General features: G+C 42.0%; 1 protein-coding gene across 2 annotated transcripts in view; it reads right to left on the bottom strand.

Moving 5' to 3' along the window:
• Positions 1-4,249: 4,249 nt before the first annotated feature.
• The window catches only part of LOC115363490 (sodium channel protein type 4 subunit alpha B-like), a 47,179-nt gene continuing 29,798 nt past the window's right edge, over positions 4,250-21,630 (bottom strand). For both annotated transcript variants that reach the window (XM_030057742.1, XM_030057741.1), the window contains exons 18-31: positions 21,097-21,257; positions 19,129-19,231; positions 17,338-17,492; positions 16,778-16,951; positions 16,195-16,308; positions 15,557-15,841; positions 13,930-13,983; positions 13,175-13,312; positions 11,100-11,204; positions 10,115-10,385; positions 9,405-10,023; positions 8,015-8,159; positions 6,346-6,423; positions 4,250-4,720 (exon numbers count right to left, since the gene is read on the bottom strand). In XM_030057742.1, the coding sequence (XP_029913602.1) occupies positions 4,526-4,720; positions 6,346-6,423; positions 8,015-8,159; positions 9,405-10,023; positions 10,115-10,385; positions 11,100-11,204; positions 13,175-13,312; positions 13,930-13,983; positions 15,557-15,841; positions 16,195-16,308; positions 16,778-16,951; positions 17,338-17,492; positions 19,129-19,231; positions 21,097-21,257 (2,597 nt within the window). In that variant the 3' untranslated portion in view covers positions 4,250-4,525. The remainder of the gene's footprint in view (positions 4,721-6,345; positions 6,424-8,014; positions 8,160-9,404; positions 10,024-10,114; positions 10,386-11,099; positions 11,205-13,174; positions 13,313-13,929; positions 13,984-15,556; positions 15,842-16,194; positions 16,309-16,777; positions 16,952-17,337; positions 17,493-19,128; positions 19,232-21,096; positions 21,258-21,630) is intronic.

The following is a 21,630-nucleotide window of genomic DNA, read 5'->3' on the forward strand; positions in this document are numbered from 1 at the left end:
ACGGACAGTGCCCGCTGAGGCAGATTCAGCACCACGGACAGTGCCCGCCGAGGCAGATTCAGCACCACGGACAGTGCCCGCTGAGGCAGATTCAGCACCACGGACAGTACCTGTCAGATTTTCCACGGAGATGTGCGGCTATAACTTTGTTCTTGTTATTAATGTTAATGTTATCAGTTATTAATTAGCCTATTAATCGTTATCAATTTGTTTAGTCTTTATCACTTTCCTAGGCCATTGATTTAATTAATTCGTCATTTTTTTTGCATCTGTACATTGAAATGAACATTTAATAAATCAACACATCTGTGAAAACTGTGGCACCTGTTAGATTAAAAATGACTGAGAAGTCAGCAGGAGTATAACTATCAGTCCATGAAAAAATGATTTGTTTCCAGCAAATATCCAAGTTACAACATTTTATACTAACATTTTGTCGCAGATTAGCCCATACATTTTATTAAGTGGTCACTAACTATATAATATTTAACTTGCTGGATTGGTCATTTAAAATATACTACAGGATATATTTCAAAGTAGTTTTTATTCAGGTCTATTGCAGGATGTTGGGAGTGGTGGGGCAGCGTCCTAGCACCCTCTATTGGCCGGCCGCAGTGCCGGCTCTACCTATGTCGGCGCTCTAGGCAAAATTACTCCCTTGCGCCCTTCCATGCCTGCCTGTTGTTTGAATGTTTAAATAATAACTGAACAGAAAGCAAAAGGAGTTAAACTGTGTATGTGTCTTTATTCTTGGTGTTAAGTCAATTAATTTTTACAGTCAAAGATTTATTAGTTACTAGGCGTTAGTCAGGACATTTTGATAACATTATCTTTACTCTCGAACCAGAGCATCACTAGAAAGTGTGGTGACTCTAGACCTTGAGATCTATTTTTACAGGTAACTGTCACAGACTGAATTAGATCTGATTACATTAGGGTTAGGGTTAGGTTAAATTTAGGATTATTTAGGATTAGGTTATGATTAGGATTAGGGTCACCTTAGGTTAAGTTTAAGGTTAGGGTAAGTCTCCAGGAACTGAATGTAAATCTACGGAATGTCACCCAAAGTGACCTAAGTGAACGTGTGTGTGTGTGTGTGTGTGTGTGTGTGTGTGTGTGTGTGTGTGTGTGTAACTCATAAACTGAATTAAACTGAATGAATCCAGTCGAGCTGCCTCTCGTCCACCTCAGCTCTGTTTTCCCTTCAGAAATAAAAGAGAAAGACCAGCAGAGAAAACAGTGGGCGCTGATGATTAATCAAGGACTTTTCCCCCAGCCGCCCCCTAACAGCGCCACCTGTCTGCAGCACAGCAACAAGCAGACTGAACGGCATCAGGCCCAGACACTGAAGCCGACTCGATTACAACTTAAAACAGGAGATGCAGGGCGAAGCACGTTTTATTTGTACGGCAGAAGCGCTGCGATTCAGTGTGCTTTACACAAAACATAAAAGCAACACACGGCAATAAAACTACATTTAAATACAATTAAAAAGATTAAAAAATAACAAAAAGCAAAAACAGAATAAGATCAATAAAACAGGGCAGTAAAAGTTCATAGTGTTCAGAGTTTGTTCCAGCAGGACAACTGAACGCCGCCTCTTCATGTTTGTTCTGAGGATCGGAAACGTCTTTTAACACGTAAATGACCGACACAGCATCATCATGTGCCCTCATACTGACATCCCATAATAAACAAACAACGAAAAACCATGGAGAAATAATTTCATTCTTCACTGATTGAGCTCTCATCCAAGGAATAACAATAAACACACATAAAGATGACACACGTGTGTGTGTGTGTGTGTGTGTGTGTGTGTGTGTGTGTGTGTGTAATTTTCTTTTTTTCTTAACTTTCAAGTAATTTCTTATGAATTTCCTTATAATTATTAACAATTATTAACCATTAACAAAGTGATATAAAATATCTGCTCCATATATCCATATATACAAATGACTTCTTCAGGGTTTACAAATCATTTGGTAATAATTAATAAATACTTGATATGCTATATAAAATGTTTTAAGGTGTGCAGCAATAAATTACAATAAATAACCATCATTTCATTAGCATTTCATTGTTTGTTAACTATTAACTTTAGTTTAATCAACTATCAATTTACCATTGATCATATTTATCAAGGATCCTAAGCAAAAGTAGTTAATTCCACCCTCAGATATAGAGGATAGATAAATATATATAAATATATTTTTGCTGTATAAACATTTACTTGCTGAGTGTCAAAACTGAATCTGTGTCTGCAGCTCTGTCACTGCTTTCTGTCTCTCCTGTTTTCTAGCTGACAGAAGAATACAGGAATACGAGTAACACACACAACACACGTGGACACACACACACACACACACACCTACATCCACACTGATACTCACTTAACAGCGGAGTTGTCGTCGGTATGGGCCACCGTGAAGTAGCTGTGGGTATCCATATGGGAATATCTGAGAGCTGAAAAGAGAGTTTATTCAATTTAAACACATCTATCTCTATCTATCTATCTATCTATCTATCTATCTATCTGTGTGTCTGTTTGTCTGTCTGTCTCTCTTCCACCCCGTAAGACTTCCATGACAGCCTTTGGCCCCGCATGAATATTTCTTTATATCTGCCGCTGAAAACCCTCAGTCTCATTTTCTCACAAAGGAAGACACTTTTTTCCTTTTATTATTTGGGAATATTTGTCTTTTATTTTTGATCTTTTGCTTCTTTACAGGAAAAAGGCAAATACAAGTGTAGCCTACATCATAAGTCACAAAACCTGTTTTCGTATTTAAAAAGCTTTAAAAATGAGAGGCCATTGATCAAAGAACAAATCCATCGACCACGTGGCTTCAGTGAAGGCAAAACGGACAAAAGTCACGGCCGACGCCCTCCATGCAGATGTGAACCCGCCAGCCTGAGGGCGAGCTGTAAAGGTTTGGGTGATCTTTGGGGTAGGTTGAGGGTTAAGGCAGATGCGGTGCAGGTCCCATCGTGCCTCTGACACAACAAGGATCTGTAGGCTTAGTGGTTCCTTGTCTAATGATTAGTTATCCATAACCTTGTCTATGGTGACATGTTAGTAATAATTAGTGTAAGTAAGGCTATGTTATGTTTAGGATTAGTGAGTAAAACATGAAAGATCCACAGATGATTCCCCGCTCAGGACGTCCTGATGGTCAGGAGCCCGTTGAGGCCACAGGGAAACTTCCTCTGAGGGTTAAAATATCAAATGGTTGTGTTAGGGTTAAGTTGGTTTGATTGGTATGGTTTCCCCAAAAGGAGAAGTTGCTCCCTGGACAGGAAACGGGTTGCTCTACAGGGTTAGGGTTACTTTCCATAGTAACAGGTAGAAAGAAAATTATATGTAGAGCATGAATGCCAAATTGTAATGCCTGTTTACTTACTGGATAACTTCCTGGTAGAAAACCTTTGCATTGTGTACATTTGATTTCAATGGCATGGAGCAAATGGAGGCAAAAACAAACAAACAAACAAACAAACAAACAAACAAACAAACAAAAAACAACTACTGGGATGTAATTTCAGTTCAAAGGAAAATGGGAAAGTCTTGTTATGTTTATGTAAAAACTGGAGAAAGGGCTCGGACTTTTCCTATTTCCACCAGAGAAGAGAAAACGTGTGCTGTAAACTCACAGTTAGCCCGACAGGCACTAGATGGTGCTGTTTGACTTATGAAAGATGCTGGCTAATGAATACAGAAACACATAATAGTAATAATCATAAGGATCATCCTCGTCATCACATCAGACACATCAGATTTCCAGAGCCTCGTGTTTATATGTGAATCTTTACGATCAGGGCCGATTCACAACCACAGAAATAACTAAAGGCCCTTTTCCACCAGTACCTACACAGCTTGACTCGGCTAGACTCTACTCGGTTTGTAAGGTTTTCCATTAGGTGGTAGTACCTGGTACCAGTTACTATTTTAGTACCTACTCGGCTGGGGTTCCAAGTGAGCTGAGTCAAGCCGAAAATGTGACGTAAACGGAGTACAGGCCACTGATTGGACAGGGAGCGACGTCACAAGAGGGACTCCTTCACGAAAACCAAACCCGGCGTTTAAAAAAAAAAAAAAAAAAAAAACAGCAACAGCAACCGTGTGAATTGATCATCGCTGAAGTTGGCAAAGCTGGAAAATGGCAAGAAAACCAGTACCATGGTCAAATGAAGAGGTGGAGACTTTTCTGTGCTTGGTGGCGGGGCCGCCTTGCTATGACGACTCCACCCACGATGAGGTGGTACTCAACTGTAATGGAAAACCACCGAAACCGAGTCGAGTCAGGTAGAGTCGAGCTGAGTAGAGCCGAGTAGGTGCTAGTGGAAAATCACCATAAATGTCCTGATCTCACAAGCCTCTGCAAATCAAATGAACGGACAGTTTTCTACCAGGAAGTGACTGTGGTTGTTGTTAGTGATGTTGTGGTGATTCGGTCTGTTGGAGGCGCCTCCTGTGGAGCGGTCGACCTCCTGCAGCTCCTCGCGACTGCCGCCTGTCGCCGTGCGTTCAGGCGATGGACTGCTCCTCCGCCGGCGGGAGGACAGGGAGCTTCTCGTCTTCTTCTGCAGGAATGTCTCCAGGTTCCTCCTTGCCCTGCTTCCTCGGTTCCTCTTGGTGTTTCTTGTACGCTCTCTGGATGACGCTTGCCGCCTCTTCCTCCTGTTTCTTGCTCCGGGTGCTGCTGACTGGTTCATATGACACCTGTGCATAGTAACATTAATTTATTATTCGATCAAACAGTGTTAAAACAACAGCCATGTTTCCATCTAACTGTCAAGCTAACATTAAGCAAAAAAGAAAAATGCAAAAAGGAAAAAAGTTAACTGGACGAGATCCTATCAAGCGGTTTGGAGTGAATAACTGAGGCAGTGCAGAGCGTAGTTTTGTCAGAAAGTGGCGGTATCGGCTACATTCAGTGTTGGGGAGTAACTAGTTACATGTAACTAAATTACAAATTCATGAAATTGTAATCTGTTACTGTGGGTGGAGACCAAAGGTGAGGCAACTTCTTATCATGGCACGATTACCAAGTCGACACAAAGACGCAAATTACACAACTTTCCGCCTCAGTTGAAATGTTTCAAAATGAATGTTTCAAAACTTCGCTTCGCATTTGATCTGCCATTACAGTTATGGAAAAATAAAATGCATGAAATTACAGTTTCTAATCAAAATGTTGGTGATGTTACATCTGAATATATTCTCGCAGTAAAAAAAAAAACTCTATTCAGAATATAACATTCGTTGTGTTGCTTTGCATCTTTTCTCCGTGCAGGACCGTCTTCCTCTGCAGATTTCCAGACAACAAAGCCTTTGGGACAAATTTGAAAGCTAAAGCATCATGGGTAGGAGCGTCCCAACATCCAGACTCCATTCATTTGAGCCTTGTTTCTGATTGGCTCTCTTGCTGAATTTGCACCGCCTCTCTCTCTCGTCTGCCAATCAGATCAAAGCGTGTGGCTCCAGGCAGCTGGTCTGACAACGTCTAGGCGGTTTGTTGTTTGTGCTGAGTTCTACTTTTCAGTTTAAAACATTTGTAAAAAAAAAAAAAAAAAAGTAATTAAATGTAATAAGTTACTTTACATTGATGAAGTAATTAAATAGCTACATTATTTAATATTAGTTAACAGGGTAATTTCTGGCAACATTATGCATGCCAGAAATAAACAGAGCAGAAAAAGTAGAAACCAAACCAGTTGCCTCGGCCGTCTACGTGAGAAAACCATGTCAAAACCATGAAATAAATCGATTAATATTGCATATCGATGAGTATTGCATCTTAGATTGTTGAGAGAGACCAACTGAACTTTATAAGCTCACTATCGTCAGGAGCATTGGCCCGGTATTACACTACGCAGCACTTTGGACCAAACTTAACTACTCTAAGTTTGTTTTTTTTTTTGCATTAAATGAGGTGTAAACAGTTTTGGAAAAGTTTGAAATGTTTGAAATATTGTGTGCATATATGGTGAAATGTTAAGGAAGTCATTGTATATTTCACATATTAATATATAACATATTAAATCATGATAAATAACAGTAAAACATAGGAAACTGGAACCAAACAGAATTTTTTTTTTCCCACTGATGTCACAGTTAAGTGTTTTGTTTTAAAAATATATATTCACTAAGGTTTTTAAGACCAACGAGGTCTTTAACTCGATGCAGAAAATGCTTTCGGGGAGTCTGATCTGGACTTTATCTGGCAAATGACAGCAGAATATGTCATGTGAACAAATCCTCATGGAGATTCTTGAGTGGAAAAACCCTTCAGTACTGGTGATCAGACAGGACAGAAGAGGAAGGAACAGAGAAGAACAAGAAACCTTGGAGGGGTTGTTGGCCATGAACCTCTCCTTCACACTGGCTTTGAGGTCATCCATCTCCCCCGAGTCGCCCAGCACCTACACAGAAACATGTGATGTGATGTGATGAGATCTGACATGATGTGAGGTAACATTATATGACATGTTGTGATGTGATGTGATTTCCCATGGTGTCCCTCAGGGTTCAGGTTTTGGACCACTGCTGTTCATCATTTACATTCTCCCTCTCTGAGAAATAATCTGTCAACATGGCCTCAACTTCCATTGCTACGCTGACGACACACAACTATACATAAACCTACAGTTTTGGACGTTGTTAAGACATTATGAAGCGGATTTGCTCTTGCATCTGTAGCTAACTGTGGGACGTCAACAAACCGCTGCAGTGACTTCTCAAGCCTAGTTTATGCTCTTGTGTATGCGTAGTGCACAGAGGGTTTGCGTAGCAAATGCGTCCCTTGCGGGCCCTCTGCGACCGACGCACAGACGTGCCGCGCACATCCCAAAAAATGTAACTACGTGTTGGAACTACGCAAACCCAACGCAGACCACAAGAGCTATGATTGGTCCACCGAACTACATCAATTCGCTTCCTGCTGTAGTACCACAGCAGTGCCATTTTTAAAAGAACTTTTGTTGTGATCGGATCTCAACTCATTGATTTTAATTTTGGATTGAAAAAAAGACGTCCAGATGCCCGTAGACGTCACAGGGTCAATGTAGATCTATAAAAAAAAAAACCCCGCCTACAGTTTTGGCGGGGAATTGCATAGCGTACTAGACCGACAGGATGCAGAAGCATGACACCATCTGCGGAGCAACTGCCTGCACGTTGTGTCTGGTGTCTGCAGAACCATAATTCAGCCTTCAGCCTCTCTGCACAAGCTCACATCCACAAGATCCATGTTTTCTCATGTGGACAGAGAGATTTTTGTTTTTTTTAGTTTAAATAATGTTGCTTTTTCAAAAAATCTGTCTCCATGTGGACATGGTTTTAGTTAGCTGCTGCAGAGGTTTGCTGCTGTAACGTCTTTTTGACACTGACTGTCAGCCACTGAACGGACTTCTCTCTGTACATGCAGCTAGCTTACTTACATCAGCCTGCAAGGCTTTCTCTGGTGACAGGCATTCATTTGAAATGCACAGGTACAGTGATGAGGTGGCAGTTTGGCATGCTTTAATTAAAGTCATGCCACAGATCAGGGATCAGCCACCACCTCCCATATTACTGCGTAAAATGTAAACATAGTCAAATATCACCAACTGAATACAACCACATTATTTACTTATGTACAACTTCAGACAACTGACAAAATACCAGAAACAGGTTTTACTGTGAAGTATTGGGGAACCCCTGCTGTTTCCCATTCCTAGTTGTAACCTCTTCAGATCTGATCTTTAAACCTATTATACCATCTTTAGATCTGCTGTCACCACTTTGGATCTTTTGTTACCTCTTAAGATCTGTTGTAGCCTGTTTAGATCTACTTCAGATCTTCTCTAACCTCTTTAAATCTATTGTAACCTCCTTAGATCTGTTTCAACCACTTGAGATCTTTTGTAACCTTTTTAGATCAGCTTTAACATTATTATAACATCTTCAGATGACTGCTTTAGAGCTGATATAACCCCTTTAGATCAGGTGTAATCTCTTTAGATCTGTTGTTACCTCACTGGTCAGGGCCAGCAGGATGTCCAGACAGTGGATTTTGTCTCCAGACACCAGGGGCAGATCCATGTTCATCAGTTTAACGGCGTTGGGTTTAGGAATCCTCAGAGGATGCAGCAGGGTGTCACAGAAATCTGACAGCGCACTGCAAATCAGAAACGAATGGAATTAGACAGTCAGAGTGCATTTATACCCCAGCAGGGGCTGGAAAAATAGCTCACAGTAGAGTAGAGTAGATCAGGGAAGGATGAGGTAGAACACAGCAAACACAGTGGACAGCAGTAGCCTGACAGCAACAGCCTTAAAATCAGACTCAGGCTGGTGTGAGGCCAGTCCATCTGAAGTTACATGGTTCGAGATCTGAACATGTGAAGAGTTGCTAACCAGGCTTAATGACAACTAACTGCAAATTTCACCTGGTGTTAAACATCTTCTGGCTGTTTTCACCAGTTTGGTATTTTCATGGTCTAAACTGAGACGAGTGGAGTCGCCAGACGGATCCATTTTTCTTATGCAGATCAGTTCTGGTGCTGCTCTCTTTGCCAGCCAAAAGCAGGTTATGTTTCAGCCCAAAACGAATGTTGCTTCCTGTAGCCAGGCCAGATCTCAGTCAGTTCACTTCCACGCCGCAAATGACCCGCTCAGGAGTTCATTGGTAACCGAGAGACTGCCTCGTCTGCGGGGTTTTGGTCTGGTTGTTCTGATTCGAGTGAGACTGCTGGTTTCTCGGCTGAGCAAATGAACCGTTCTGTGAACACAGCATCCACTGCATTTCTGTCCGACCCGGGGAGGGATCCCTCCTCTGTTGCTCTCCCTGAGGTTTCTTCCTGAGGTTTAATTCTATTAAAGGGTTTTTTAAAGGGAACTGTTCCTTATCTGATGTGAGTGTCTAAGGACAAAGGGCGTTGTATTCACTTTAAAAACAAACTTTGGTTTTGCTTGGGCTTGGATTGGAACCCGAGACGCTCATGCCAAAGTTTGTTTGTTTGACCCGTCCACCCCTCCACTTGCCTCAGTCTGGGGACTCCATCGCTTCCTTTACATCATGTTTCTGCTCCTTCATAACACCCTGTATTTTTCATGCATTGGTGACAAGGCCCAAACGGCCATATACATTGAAAGGTACAAGTCCCCCCCAATGTTCAGGCACTCCAAAAATGCCCCCCCCAATGCTGAAATGGTGGTTTTGGCCCAAGTTGGTGACACAAACCATGAAACCGACACACTTTCCTGTGGTGAACCAGCCAGTCATTTCTACACACTTTGCCTTGATACTGGGCTGCTATATCCCTGATTTACTCCAGTTTCCTTCATTTTAGCGATAACTTGAGAATTAGCATGTAATTTCTTCTTTTGTTATTACCATTGGGGTTATGTAATTGGGACTTGCCTGTATTGTATGAACTGCGAAGCTGCCGGGTCAAACCTCTGCCAGTTTTCGTAGAACATGTCGAAGTCGTCCTCACACAGTGGCTCGGCCCTCTCCTCTGTCAACTCCCTGTAGCTCTCCAGGACGATGGTGATGAACGTGATGGCCATGAGAAACGTCAGGATGACGTAGCTGGAGAAGAACACGATGCCCGCCGTCGGCTTGCCACAGTCCCCTATGACAGACGTTCCTGGGTTCCCCAGATACGGGTCGCAGTCTGGAGGCGTGCTCATGATGGGAAAGAGCATGCCGTCCCACGTGCCTGTCACGGTGCTCATGAAGAGAGAAATGATGCTGTTGCCGAAGGTCTCGAAGTTCCACATGTCGTCAGTCGCGCCTCCATGTTTGACATAGGCGAAGCTGTACATGCCGAAAATGGAATAAATGAACATGATGAGGAAGAGGAGGACGCCGACACTGAGCAGAGCAGGAAGTGATTTCTTCAGAGTGCCGAGCAGCATCCGGATGCCCTTGGTAAAACGGATCAGGCGCAGGACGAGGAAGACTCGAGTCAATCGTACCACACGGAACAGCACGGGGGAGATGAAATACTTCTCTATGAGGTCCGCTAGGAAAAGACCTGCAGGAGGGGAGGAGGGAAGGAGAAAATTACTTCCCATCCAACAGTGACAAGATGAAAACAATCAGCAGACGGACGCTTGCCAACCCACCAACAACGGACATGAGGATCACCACAAAGTCCAAAATGTTCCAGCAGTCAGCGAAGAAGTGACGCCTCAGCCCAAAGATCCTCAGACAACACTCAACAGTGAAGAGGCTGATGAAGAAGAAATGCATCCAGTAGAGGATCACCTCTTTCTCTTCGCTCTGGTCATCCGTCTCCAGCATCAAGACCACCATGCTGAGACAGATCATAACCGCGACAAAGATCTCAAACCACTTGTTGGTTACCAGGTCGAACACCAGACCCTGGCACGCGTTCTGCCGGGACACAAACACACACAAAGCAGACGTATTAGTCCAAATCTAAACCAGTATGAAATAACACTCTCAGCTCCTCAAATACAAAGTACTCCTCATCACCAGTTATTACACTGCAAAACCTCAAAATCTCACCACGAATATTTGTCTTATTTCAAGTCAAAATGTCTTATTTCTAGTCAAAATATCACATTACACTTAAAATAAGACATGATCACCTAAGAACCTAATAACTTGTTTTTAGACAATTTTCACTTGTTTCAAGCTTATTTTCACAACACAAATTTGTGTTGTTTCAAGTGAATTTTCACTTGAAACAACACAAATTTTGCCAGTTTTATTTTATTTTAAGTGTAATGTGATATTTTGCCTACTTGGATGAGACAAGGACAGTTGACAGAAAACTGCTAGCTTTATTGTTTATTGGTTTGTCCATTCATTTATCTACCTGTGTACTTAATTTATATATTTATTTATTCTATTTTACTTTTTTCCCCTCCCGTTTTATCCTTTTTATTATTTATTTTATTTATTTAATTTTTTATTTATTTTCATTTATATACTTACTTGTTATTATATCATTTTTACCTTAAATATATACACACACACACACACACACACACACACACAAATATATATATATATATATATAATGATAACACTAATTTAGGGGTGGGGGTTCATCACACCTGGACGGAGAGCGGGTTGACCCACCTGAGGCCGCGGTACAGGTTTCAGAGGTTTCTTGGAGCCCAGTTTCTTCATGGCCTTGTGATATTTCCTCTGGCTCTCCGTCATGAAGACATCTGCCTCCTCCAGGTGCACACAGCAGACAGAACAGTCAGTACACCAGCACATCAAACACCTGACCCACTACCTGAACGCTGAGGGAAACAACTAACAGACTAGAACTGATGAACTGATGACCCAGGTGTCCACAGTAGCAGCACACCTGGAGATCCCATCCACTGATCTACACTATATTACCAAAAGTATTCGCTCACCCATTCAAATGATCAGAATCAGGTGTCCTAATCACTTGGCCTGGCCACAGGTGTATAAAATCAAGCACTCAGGCATGCAGACTGTGAAACAAGACATTTGTGAAAGAATGGGCCGCTCTCAGGAGCTCAGTGAATTCCAGCGTGGAACTGTCATAGGATGCCACCTGTGCAACAAATCCAGTCGTGAAATTTCCTCGCTCCTAAATATTCCACAGTCAACTGTCAGCTCTATTATAACAAAATGGAAGCGTTTGGGAACAACAGCAACTCAGCCACGAAGTGGTAGGCCACGTAAAGTGACGGAGAGGGGTCAGCGGATGCTGAAGCGCATAGTGCAAAGAGGTCGCCGACTTTCTGCACAGTCAATTGCTACAGAGCTACAAACTTCATGTGACCTTCAGATTAGCCCAAGTACAGTACGCAGAGAGCTTCATGGAATGGGTTTCCATGGCCGAGCAGCTGCAGCCAAGCCACACATCACCAAGTGCAATGCAAAGCGTCGGATGCAATGGTGTAAAGCACGCCGCCACTGGCCTCTAGAGCAGTGGAGACGCGTTCTCTGGAGTGATGAATCACGCTTTTCCATCTGGCAATCTGATGGACGAGTCTGGGTTTGGAGGTTGCCAGGAGAACGGTACATTTCAGACTGCATTGTGCCGACTGTGAAATTTGGTGGAGGAGGAATTATGGTGTGGGGTTGTTTTTCAGGAGCTGGGCTTGGCCCCTTAGTTCCAGTGAAAGGAACTTTGAATGCTTCAGGATACCAAAACATTTTGGACAATTCCATGCTCCCAACCTTGTGGGAACAGTTTGGAGCGGGCCCCTTCCTCTTCCAACATGACTGTGCACCAGTGCACAAAGCAAGGTCCATAAAGACATGGATGACAGAGTCTGGTGTGGATGAACTTGACTGGCCTGCACAGAGTCCTGACCTGAACCCGATAGAACACCTTTGGGATGAATTAGAGCGGAGACTGAGAGCCAGGCCTTCTCGACCAACATCAGTGTGTGACCTCACCAATGCGCTTTTGGAAGAATGGTCAAAAATTCCTATAAACACTCTCCTCAACCTTGTGGACAGTCTTCCCAGAAGAGTTGAAGCTGTAATAGCTGCAAAAGGTGGACCGACATCATATTGAACTCTATGGGTTAGGAATGGGATGGCACTTCAGTTCATAGTCTGAGTAAAGGCAGGTGAGCGAATACTTTTGGTAATATAGTGTACCTCAGACCATTTTTTCAAACCTGACGTCCCTGTAGAAAACGACTTTTTGAAACTACCATCTTTTTTTTTTATTTTTTTTATATCAGGGTTAAAACTTCCTTTGAAACCACTAACACCCCATTTTATATTAAAAAAATTACTCGTCATACATACACAACATACAGTACAGGCCAAAAGTTTGGGCACACCTTCTCATTAAATGCGTTTTCTTTATTTTCATAACTATTTACATTCGAGAGAATGCCAAGAGTGTGCAAAGCAGTAATCAGAGCAAAGGGTGGCTATTTTGAAGAAACTAGAATATAAAACATGTTTTCAGTTATTTCACCTTTTTTTGTTAAGTACATAACTCCACATGTGTTCATTCATAGTTTTGATTCCTTCAGTTAGAATCTACAATGTAAATAGTCATGAAAATAAAGAAAACGCATTGAATGAGGTGTGTCCAAACTTTTGGCCTGTACTGTATGTTGATTTACTCAGTGCTGCTTCTGACGAGATGACTCTCTCTCTGTGTGTGTGTGTGTGTGTGTGTGTGTGTGTGAGAGAGAGAGACTTATCTTGGCTTTCTGCTGCCTGAAGGACTCGATGATGACTCCGGTGAAGAGTTGGAGAGTGAAGAGGGAACCGAAGATGGCGAAGAGGACAAAATAGAGGTACATGTAAGGGTTTGCTTCATAGAAGGGCTGGTCTTCTATCTGCACACACACACACACACACACACACACACACACGGTGACCGAGGAGGCCTGATGTGTGACTGTAACACTGACTGTCACTGCAGCTAGCAACTGGAATTTAATTCATTTATTAATTAAATTTAATATACAAACTGTAATAGAAATAATAACTGGAATTTATAATAGGAATTGTAATTGTAATTATAGTTGAATAGCAAATGAAACAGTAACTGTATAACTACCTGTATAATACAATTGGTAGCAACAAAATTGTGACTGTACTTGGAAACAAAAACAACTTTAGTAAAGGTATGAGCTGTAATTACAGAGGGAATTAAAGCTATGATAACTGTATAACTGTATATTATAAGTGTAATTGCAATGATAACACTAATTATAACAGTAGTGCTAACTGCAATAATTGTAATATTGTAGCAACTGTATTTATCAAATAAATATAAATTTATTCATAGCATCTTCAATGATAAACATAAATACAACAGTAAAAATGACAAATTCTAATTCTAATTAACTATAATAGTAACTGATATTATGGGAGTACCATAATAATAAGTGGAACTACTAGTGACTGCAATATAATTGATTGCTGATAGTGATTGATTAACAGTAATAACCTTGGTGGTGTCCACAGCTGCGTACATGATGTCCATCCAGCCTTTGAAAGTTGCCTGAGAGGAAAAAACACACACACACACACACACACACAAACACAAACACATCAGCTCAGACAGGACAGTGATGAGCACAGGGGCCACACGGGGCCCCGGGCCTCACACGGCCCCTCAAAACACCTCAAATATAATACAGTTTACTGGCTGCTGATTGGTCAGAGGGTCTTTGTATGACTCAAAAGCTTTGCAAGAGCAAATGCTGGGTACAGTATCATCATCAAAATGATTATTATTGTTCTTGTTGCTGCTCGTGCCTTCAGGCGATCAGGTGACGCTCCGCCAAGCCGTGAAACGAGAAAGGAGCGACATTTTTTTCTGTCACTTTCCACCACCATGTTACTGTAGCTGGGTACGACAGCGAATCACAGCCACTGTAGGGAGATCAAAAAAATTACACCGCCAGAGGAAAAAACTTGGAAATTCTGAGATTAAAGTTGTAAATTTACAAAAAAAAAAAAAAAAAAGAAAAAAGAAAAAAGAAAAAAGAAACAACCAAAAAACTTGGATATTCTCTGAGATTAAAGTGGTAAATTTCTGAGAAAAAAAACTCACAAATTTCTGAGAAAAAAAAACCCAGAAAATTCTGAGGAGATTAAAGTTGTAAATTTACAAAAAGTCAGAATTCAGTCAGAAGGAAATCCTGCTGGTCTGAGTCCAGAACCCCAATCTCCTCCTCAGCATCTGGACTCTGAAGAGACGTTGCTGTGACTTGGGCCGATTCAGGAGAAAACAATCTGCTGATTCTGGGCTCAGATCAGCAGGATCTCCTTGTTCCTGAATCCCATGTCAGAGTAGAATCTGCTGAGGGGATCAGCTGCAGGCCTGAGACACGGCCAGCAGGGGGCAGCACAGGTGGAGCCTTCAGAGGTAGAAGAGGAGAAGAAAGAGACGTAGAAGAAAAAGTAATTTTTTTCACAAAGTTGTCAGCTGAGACTGTCCTGCACTGTCCAGTTATTTTATTTTATTTCTTTTTTTTTAAATAGATATTTGAATATGTTTGGATCTCTGTTTGATCCAGGTGGGCGGGCCAGCCGGTGATGCCGTCACAGTCAAGGCCATGGTGGGCACGACGAGGGCCAACTCAGCTCAGATTAACTCCGCCGTTTCAGTGAAAAATATTGTTTGGTCGTCAGTGATAATGCGCTGAGGCTGAGCCTCAGTCTGCTCTGCTGCTCAAGCCGGTTTTGACACTTAGGGTTTTTTTCCCAGCTGATTCTTGTGGCTTAGCGGTACCTCTTCAGAATCCAAGAGGGGGCCTGCTGATGCCCTCTGAGCAGTTTCACAGATTAACCCCTTCATGCCCAGGGCACCAAAACCCCAGACAAACAGGGACTTATGAGATTTCATATGAAACACTCAAACCAAATGCATCAATGTCACTTTGGTTACTCATGACAGAGGTCACGTTCAATGTGTTTTGATTACATAAGAATGAATACCAGCCCTCTGCCTTTTGATAGCCTTTGAGCTTTTGTCAGAATTGCCATGTTACCATAACGCCATGATGTGTGTGTGTGTTTGTGTGTGTGTGTGTGTGTGTGTGTGTGTGTGTGTGTGTGTAGGGACTAACCACTTGCAGCAGGGCCAGGTAGGCCATCCCTATGTGGTCGAAATTGATCCTGATATTCTTCCAGCGGACCTCGTGGTAGTCCATCCCCACCAGCATCAGACACTCGCTCTTGTTGCCGACGTCCTCACGGTGGAAGTATTCCTCCGACGTCTCGTTGAAACAGTAGTGGAACTTCCCGGCAAACAGATTCACTCCCATGATGCCGAAGATCAACCAGATCGTCAAACACACCAGCAGAACCTGCAACAGGGACGGGATCGCTCCAACCAGGGCTCCGGCCACCACCTGCACCACACACACACACACACACACACACACATAGCGTATTTTTACGATTTCCTGGTCATTTTTAGTTCCGTTTGTATAATTTCTTGCTAATTTCCATGTCATAATTTGCTCATCACCTTTCTTCTCAACTGTAAACTTGTTGTTTTGCGGGAAAAAAAAAATGGATGGGTTTCCTGATGTCACAAACATGGATTAAGACTCCTAGATCACCTTTCCAAGTCATCTAGAAGCTCAATTACAGCCATTTCCAGTTTTTGTTGAGTAATTAGCTCATTATGCTAATTGTCACCGATTAATTAAATGTGTCACCGAGCCGCCGTTTACTGTGAAAGTAACTCGTGATCCTTCACCTTCATGCCTTCACAGCGACACAAAGTCTTCAGAGACCTGAGGGCCCTCAGGGACCTGAGGGGCGAGATCCCCGAGAATCCCAGGGCACTCGCAGTCAGATGCATCACGGAAACCTGGAGAACAATTTATACAATATGTTAATACTGATGTTTTATACTGTAATAATACTCAGAAAGCAAAATGACGACAGAAAGTCGAGGAGCAACAGAACAAGAAGGTTAAATACAGATAAAACAAGAAAAGAAGAGATGTAAAAACACAAAAAGAAAGGAAACAGAAGGATGCAGAAAGGTAAAGACGGTAATGCAATTACAATTTCAAACAGTTTCAAGCACTCTAATCAAAATCTGAGCACCTACCAAACCTTGGAAATACCATATTCCTTGAAAATGCTTGAATTTTAATATTGATTTTTCAAGGACTTCCAGCACCCACACAAACGCTGTAAAATGCTTACAATCTGTTCCAACAATGCAGCTGATTTAGAGACGTAACTGTCTCTTTGAAACCAAAAATGTTTTTTTTTTTTATGTGCAAAATTCTTGTTTTGTATGTTTAATACAAACATGTATGAGTACTGACATTGACGATGAGGAAGTCCAGCCAGCACCAGGCATTGGTGAAGTAGGCCCTGAGGCCGTAGGCCACCCACTTGAGCAGCATCTCCGTGACGAAGATGTAGGTGAAGACCAGCTCGGTGTACTCCAGGATGGCCCTCAGGGCGGGACGCTGCTCCAGGTAGATGTCTTCAAACGCCTGTTCAAAACACCGTCACAGTCACCATGCAGCCAGCACTACAGAGGTCCTTGTTAAAACACATTATCACTGTTACACATTACAGCCACTATTACTGCACATTATAACTGTTTAGTGTGGAACTGGTTCCCAGGAGTCTGAGGACACAGTGGAGACACACACACACACACACACACACACATAAATAAAACACAGGTGACATGTTATAATAGTGTATAAATAAAATACAACAAGTACAAAACAGTAAAGGCAGCTCAGGGACAGGGCTTCATACAAACACCAGGTGTCCCGGGGGAGGGTGTCCTTTAGGGTAAGGGTTAGACTCAGGTGATGGGCTGCAGGTGAGTGGACTCGGGGGTTATTAAGGGTTAACTCGGCGTGTTTACCAGAACGCCACAGCTGAGCAGAATCACCACCGTCATGAACGCCTCAAAGGATGTGTGCTCCACGATGGAGAAGCAGGTTTTCCTGAGGTGAAGCCAGACTTTCCCTGGGCCCCGGGACACGTCGACATCGAGCCAAGGACAGCATCTGTAACAGCCTGAAAGACACACACATACACACACACACACACACAGGTTAAAACCCCCCTCCACTCAATTATTAAACCTCTAAATATGATCTCCGCTCATCAGTATTGCATTTTAAGAAGTTTCAGTCCAAAAATCCCTTAGTGCCTAAAATGTAACTCTAAATCTTTCCCTCACTGAAACGTGCAGATCTGTGTTTGGACTCGCCTGCTGACCTTCTCATTATCCTCAGTTTGACGTCAGATTGTGTTTGTTGTGCGTTGTCAGTTTGTGGATTTTGTGACGTGAGAAATGCCCGATGGAAACTAGATTCAACAGATTTTGTTGTGTCTGCAGCGTGAGCTCGCTGCTGCCACCTGCAGGCACAGCGGCTCGTAACCAGCACTCTGCTCACACAACCAGGAAGTCCCGTCCCACTGCAGTTGTAAAAACTGTGCCATATTTGACGATCTGTCTGTGAAAAAAACATATTTTCTTCAGTAAATAGGTTAGTTGCACTAATATTGTTGATGTGAAGCAGCCATTTCCAGTTCATCGTGTTGTTGTTTTGAAAACAACCCCATGGCCGACGGAGTGGAGGAGTGAGCGTTTATTTTTCACTCCTTCGATCTCAGTTTCATAGTCCTGAAAACACAACAGTGCTGCTGCATTTAGGAAAGCTATTTATTTAATTATTGCTAACCTAAATAAAATGTTACAAAAAACAAATCAGTTGCTAAATAAATAGTTAAAAATTGTGTTTTTTTTTTTCTTTTCTGGTCAGTGTGCTGAGCTGTGCAGGTTCAGTCTGCAGTGTGAACAGCAGAGGGCTGAGGGGACGGCCCTGCCTTCTGCCACAACATAATACCCACAAAACTCTGCAAGCAAGTTGATTAGTGCTGGAAACGAGCGGGATTATCTAATCCCACTGGCAGATTGTTTCCAGCTAACAGTGATTTTCATGATTAAGTTGATCATTAATCAATTAATCTGCATTTAAGATTTTTCCTTAAACACCCAGGTCAGACCCAAACCATTACTGGGCACTAAAAAGTTTACAATTTTCAAAGTCAGCATTGAAGGACCACTCCAGTGATTTTGAATGTTTGGTCCATTTACTACAACTACCCCCCAGTTTCCACGCCAACAAACCATTTATCAAATCAAAGATTTTACAAAGTAGAATCAAAATGTGAGTTTGTGGTTGAAGCAGCCGCCTTATAATGTTCTGCTTCTGCGGCGAACAAAGTCCTCAACATCCAGAAACCACACAGCTGATAATTGGCTGTGGAAAGCAAAACATTTCCCCACTTAGGGACTATTTTCCCTGGCGGAGGAGGAGGAGGGAGCGTTTCAGTGTGAAAAAGTCCTGAAATGCCAACAGTGCTGCTGCTTTTAGGAAAACTCATGTGGAGGACTTCATTGGGCTGATGGAAAACTGGAGTGAAGAAAGTGTGAAGGCTCTGAAAGTTCATGTTCATATCGTAGTGGAATGAATGGAAACCAGCGGCTGGAGGAAAGGGAGGAGGAGTGATGTGGCAGCTCTGAAACCCCACTGCTCGCTCTGGGAGGAGAGCAGAGGAACCTTCTGGAGAGGAACCTCTGGACATGCAGAGGAACCGGGGCGGTCCATTACACATCATACTGTGTTCTCTGTTTGCTTCCTACCAGCATCACAGCAGTCTTTGGGTTGTCTGCTTTTGAGATCCTCCTCCTTTTTCTCTGCTGCCACAGGAGTCTTCATCATCGTGCTGCACACTGAAGGCTGCTTCTGTAAAACACACAGATTAAATTATTGTAAAATACAGATTATATGTCAGGCCAAATTAACTCCTCTGCGGGGGTCATTATTTTTCACTTAAAAAAAACCCAAAGCAGAGTGGTTTGAGGAGAAGTTAATTAGTGGTTGATCTTCCTCCACCTCCAGCGGTGTGAGGATCACTGCCACAGATGGAAGGAGAAATGTGTTCAGATGTTACAGCGCCACCATCTGGCTTCTCCTTAAACAACCTCTTTTTTTTTTTTTTTTTTTTTTTTTAAATCCCAAGATGTGTATTTCAAATCCACATGATCTACTGTGTAAATCAGATAGCTTCAGAGCTACTGGTTGATTTTTTCATTTTGACATAGCCAGGCTAACGACTCCCATAGACTTCAAGTTCAGCGTATTCTGAGTTTCTGTTGGAATTCCCAGATTTCTTATCAGATTTAGTTCTCAGCGCTGATAAAGTGATTATAGTTGGAGATTTTAACATCCATACCGACACGGAAAACTCTTAACACGGCGTTCATTTCATTATTGGACTCAATTGGCTTCTCTCAGAGAGTAAATGAACCTACCCATTAAGATAACCACACTCTCGACCTTGTCCTTACTTATGGAATTGACATTGAACATTTGACAGTGTTTCCACAGAATCCTCTCTTATCTGACCATTATCTGATTACCTTTGAATTCCTTCTTCAGGATTACTGTCCGCTTGAAAAAAACGTTTCTACTGGATGCTTATCTGATATTGCTGTTGCTAATTTTAAGGAGGAACTCCCATCAGCTCTGAGTTTATTACCAAGTCTAAATTTAACTAATGACTCTTATGCTTCCTTTAGTCCCTCGCAAATTGAAAATCTCTTCGATAGTGTTGCAGCATCACTTTGAACAACACTTGATGCCGTCGCTCCTCTTAAAAAGAAGACTATAAAACAAAAGAGGTCAGCTCCATGGTATAACTCGCATACTCATGAGCTGAAACGTATGAGGGACGAAAAATGACAAAACAATAAATAAATGAATAAATAAATAAATACGCATATAAATATATAAATGCATAAATAATTAAATTAATAAATATTTCTACATTTATTTATTTATTTATTTCTGTTTTTATTCATGCATTTATTTATTTATTTGTGTATTTATACATTTATGCATGTATTTATTTATTTATTTTTACATTTATTTATTTATATATTTATTTATTTCTACATTTATTTATTCATTTGTGTATTTATATATTTATTTTTACATTTATTTATTTATACTTTTATTTATTTCTACATTTATTCATTTATTTATTCCTTCTTTTATTTCTACATTTATTTATTTATTCCTACATTTATTTCGGTATTTCTACATTTCCACATTTATTTATTTCTGTATTTCTGTGTCGTATGTTAATAAGGTGGGCGGTTCTTACATTAGTCTTAAGCACGATTGGTCAACTGAGCGAATCAGACAGAAGCAAACGATTCATGCATGGATGAACCATGAAACTGGAAGTAGTCGGTGGGTGCATGATTTACCACATCATTCGCCAGTGACCTTAAATCACTGACGATGGCTCTCAAAACGCTTTCCATTGCGTTTTACACAGTAGCTAGTAGGGCATTAATGTAAACATCGACCCGTCAAAAGTCGAAGAAACACACACACACACACACACACACCCACACACACGCGGTCGGCGCTCCACTACAGCCAAAAATAATCCCAGGTTCCTTTTTAGCACCTTAGCTAGACTTACAAAGAGTCATAACTCTACTGATCCTTGTATTCCGACAACTCTCAGTAGTAATGACTTTATGAACTTTTTTAATGATAAGATTCTAGCTAGAGCAGAACAGAACATTTGGTTTTACATGGAAATCCTCTTTGGTGTCTTTCTCCATCAAGTCATCACTGTCGTCATCGGTGGCGAGGGGCACCCTGACAGCGGCGAGGGCGTCGGACGAGGGCTGGTCTGAGGCCACAGAGGTCAGAGCCAGGTACTCCTTCCTGTCCTCAGCCTTCTTGTCCACTCCTGTTGACATCACCACAAAGGAAACACCTTAAATCACATGGAAAACACTGAGACCTGGTCACAGTCCACACCCCACTGCCTGAAATTCAACCCAATCTGCAGCCACATTATGTACACATAAACTCAGTCAGATTACAGTCCTTGGCAGGGCAGGGGGGAAGGATGAGGACGTATTCATCCCAATTTTGGGAAAGACCATTTTGCCCCCCCACAAGGCTGCATTCAGACGGATTTCACCTGCATTAAAGAAATCTGATGTGTTTTCACCTGAACTCTTCTGACCTGTGTTCAAGACTACCTGGACCCGCTGAAGTTCGCTTACAGGACAGGTAGAGGTGTTGAAGATGCATTGGCCACCCTTTTAAATCTTGTC

Source organism: Myripristis murdjan, chromosome 8 (assembly GCF_902150065.1).
Source record: "Myripristis murdjan chromosome 8, fMyrMur1.1, whole genome shotgun sequence".
Classification (NCBI taxonomy): domain Eukaryota; kingdom Metazoa; phylum Chordata; class Actinopteri; order Holocentriformes; family Holocentridae; genus Myripristis; species Myripristis murdjan.